General features: G+C 38.0%; 1 protein-coding gene across 1 annotated transcript; it reads left to right on the top strand.

Annotated features, from left to right (window-relative positions):
• The first annotated feature begins 714 nt into the window (after positions 1-714).
• LOC149949306 (zinc finger MYM-type protein 1-like) lies at positions 715-1,323 on the top strand. The gene has a single exon (XM_090169409.1). The coding sequence runs from the start codon at positions 715-717 to the stop codon at positions 1,321-1,323; it is 609 nt and encodes a 202-aa protein (XP_090025535.1).
• Positions 1,324-3,789: the final 2,466 nt, after the last annotated feature.

Genomic DNA, 3,789 nt, shown 5'->3' with positions numbered 1-3,789 from the left:
TAAATAAACTGAATTCAGGTTAGACTCTAGGTTTTACCGAGACTGAAAACATTAAAAAAATGTTGTTGACGTTTTACCCAATGTCGATGTCAGTCCGGCTAAGGAGGTAGTTCTAAATTCTGAGTTAACGGTAATTTTGGTAGAATCCTCTAATAGAGCCTCGAGTGCAAAGATAGACAATTCAAACGTAAGACGATTAGTTAGATAAGGATTGACTGCCCGTTCAACCTAACATCGCTTCTTTGCCCAAAACCCTAATGGGTGGTAAAAACTGAGGCATCAATTCTTCTTGGTACACCAAATGCTCGAATATTCTGTAGCAAACGATAAAGTTTATTGTTTTTGTTGTCGGCATTTTTTAGGTGGTAGAAATACGGGATTTATTGAGGGGTTTTCGGACTGGAAAAATATGGCCAAATAGTATGTCAGGTTGATCAGCATCATAAAACAGACGTTGCTAGAAATAGAGATGTATTAGTTGCTCACGTGCAGATAATAGTACTGTGCGCCCAACAAGATCTCGCTCTTCGGGGGCATAGGTCGGACGATGAAAATGGGAACCGGGGCAATTTCGTAGAAATTTTAGATTTATTAAAGAGAAATTGTCCCGACTTAAAAGCCAAGTGCGAAAGTATGCCAAATAATGCTAAATATATACATAGCACTGTCTAAAATGAGCTGATTAACCTTAGTGGAAATTTTGTTAGGCGAATGATGGTAAAGGAGGTTAATGAATCAGGTGGTTTCTTTTCCGTAATTGCCGATGAGACTAGATATAATGCGGGAGTAGAACAGCTGAGTGTTTGCATTAGGTATACTAGAAAGGAAATTGGCGTAGTAGAGCGATTTTTAGCATACACAGATTTGCATAAGTTCGACTCTGAAAGCATCAGTTTGGCTATAATTACCCTTTTGACGGAGAATGAACTGATAATTGAAAATTGCGTTGCTCAGACTTATGATGGGGCCAGTGTAATGAGTCGGCACGTAAAAGGGGTGAGGGTTCAAATAGACGAGGCAGTAGGTGGAAATTGTCCGTACGTCCATTGCTATGCCCATCGTTTAAATTTAGTTTTGGTTGAATGCTGCTCCAATATAATCGCGGTTAGGGAATTACTCGGACTAGTTCAAGTGATATATAATTTCCAAAGCAATTCAGTTATTAGGAGTGAATGTTTTGATAATTCTCAAAAAGAGCTGGGCTACGAAATAGTTCTTAAAATGCCGCAAAGCTGCGACACTAGGTGGTGGAGCAAAAAAAAGGTCTTAATTACTTCAGAAGCAAATTTGATTATGTTCTATTACAATTGGAGAACTTGGTAGAAAATGGTAAGCCCGAAGAAGCTGCCGAGTGTCGAGGGTACATATTGCAATTACAAAACTTAACTAACTTGATTTTGATTACGGCTTTAGATGAAATATTAGGTAATACCAACTCCTTGTTCGAGAGTCGTTCTAACTGAAGCTATCGCTATTTTCAAAGCTACCATAACTACCTTAGAGGAAGTAAGGAACCCCGAAAAATTCGACTTAATTTGGGACGAAGCTTCTAAGTTAGCAGAATCCGTTTTTATCACGGTTCCCGATCGCAACACTGCACCTTTAGCTTTAAGAAAACGAAAAATAATCCCTAATCAAAGACTAAAGCATGGTGTGGTAACGTGTACAACAGGAAACCGAGACACTGAAGCAAAAACCTTAAATGAACAGTTGAGATCAACTTACTACCAAATAATCTACAAATTTATATGATAAATGAAAAACCGATTTTTTTAAAATAATAGCCTAATTAAAGGAATAACTGCGTCTGACCCCGACTCGGAAAACCTTATCGTAGAAAATGACGTCCTAGCCCACTGCCAAATATATACTCGCTTTGATTTCGACTTAGATTCATTGAAAGGTCGAATTAAAATAGCCAGAAATTTAATAAAATCGAAAAATTTGAAAAGCGTAACAGACTGTTATCACTATCTAATTATGATGGAAGGTGGCTTTCCCGACTTAGTTAAGTACTTTAAAGTTGTTCTGTGTATTCCCGTGGCCAATACTATTACTGAAAGGAGTTTCAGTTCCTTGAATAGAATTGAAACGCGTCTACGGACAACAATGCGAGAGGATAGACTTTCCAACCTGGCCACATTATCCATTAATCGAGATTTATCGAAACATTTAAAGGAACATCCGATGTTAGTGGTTGATGAATTTGGGAAGAGCTCTAATCGCAGAGTGTCATTCATTGAGTAAAACGACTTTAATATTTAAAATAAGGGATTATTGGAATTGGGGATATTTGATATCTAAATGTTTGTTAAACTGGGGGACAAGTGAGAAAAAATTATCGATTGAAATGATTGCGTATAGAGGGGGGCCTCTCAATTCATCGGTGCCTGCTTGGGCGCACCTGATCACAATCGTATGCTTATAGATAACTTAAACATTACTTTAAGAAGAAACAATTTAGTGATTAAAGGTCTTCAGTTCTCTCTCCACTGGTTTAAGGGGTTTTCCCCCGAGCTCTTCGGTTTCCCTTCTGTAAAAACTTGTAGAGGTTAACGGTAATAGTGAGTGTAGGGAGCTGTTGGCTCGCGAGGCATGAAGGGCTTGCCCCTGTAGAAACATATAAGAAGCCAAAATATACCAAGTATAAATGTTGTAAAAAAACCCCATTGTAAAGAAGGGAGGCGTTCGCTGAGTCATTGGAACGGGACGGCCGAAAACTCGACCGTCCGGTGAACCAGCGGGAGCCACCTTCTACAACCCCCTTTTTATCTAAAAAAATTTCCACGTTGCTTGAGAACGGTAATAGTTAGTGTAGGGATCTGTTGGCTCGCGTGGCATGAAGGGCTTGCCACCACCCTCCTACGTATTGTAACCCGGCCACCTGTTTAAAGGCAATAAAAGTCGCAAGATGACTTGGGCCTAAGGCGGTGCCTTGGGTATTAGCCTAGCTGATTATTATTAAAAGCAATTTTTTGTAAAAAGAACACTTGTATTAACTAGGCGGGACCGAAAGGGTCACAAATTTAGCGCAACTCCAAATGAGCTAATGTAATCTGTTTTAACCATACCATATTAAACCTTTTTATTAGGTTTTAAAATAACTCCAATTATTCAGTCGGCTTCAGAGTTTTCAAAATCAGCTCTCCCACGGAACTAATTAACAGTCACCATGCCCCTCCTACACTTTAAAAATGGTTGGGTAAAATATTTTTTGACCAATTTTGAGTCACTTTTGACCCAATTCGGGTTATTACAACTTTTTTGGGTAGCTGGGTTTCACAAAATTCCACCTTTTCACCAGCAGCTTTCCAGACTGTTGTAATAAGCCATAGCTCTTAAAAAGCCTTAGATTTGGGTCTTTAACTGGTTGCTTTGTGAAAGCAACAAGTACTATTAATCTTCTTTCCTATTAGGTTCCGTTAATAATTAATCAAAGCGAAGATTTAAAGTGCCCTACTTGAAATTGACGTAATGGTACATCAGAGGCGAGCTAAAGTTGAAAGCGCTTGCTTTTTTGAAAATCTCCCACAACGAGCGCGCGCTTAAATTTGAAAATCATTGTGTTTCACTCACAAGAAGACGACCCGAGCCGGTGAAAAATTGTAAATATTTTAAAATACCAAAATAATAAAAAAATTATGCAAATTAACGAAAAAAATCAAAATTGATCACATTTTGATCAATTTGAACCAAATGGGTGAAATTGAACCGATATGGCTAAAATTTGAAAAAATGTGAGAAAAAAATACAAACATTGGAAAAAAAATATATATATATAAAATTGTA

This window comes from Leiobunum rupestre, chromosome 3 (genome assembly GCF_980474605.1).
Source record: "Leiobunum rupestre chromosome 3, qqLeiRupe1.1.hap1, whole genome shotgun sequence".
NCBI lineage: Eukaryota > Metazoa > Arthropoda > Arachnida > Opiliones > Sclerosomatidae > Leiobunum > Leiobunum rupestre.
This window is presented reverse-complemented; position numbering and strand designations above follow the sequence as displayed.

Coding starts and splice junctions, on each gene's coding strand:
- LOC149949306 (XM_090169409.1), top strand. CDS start 715: ATGGTAAAGGAGGTTAATGAATCAGGTGGTTTCTTTTCCGTAATTGCC.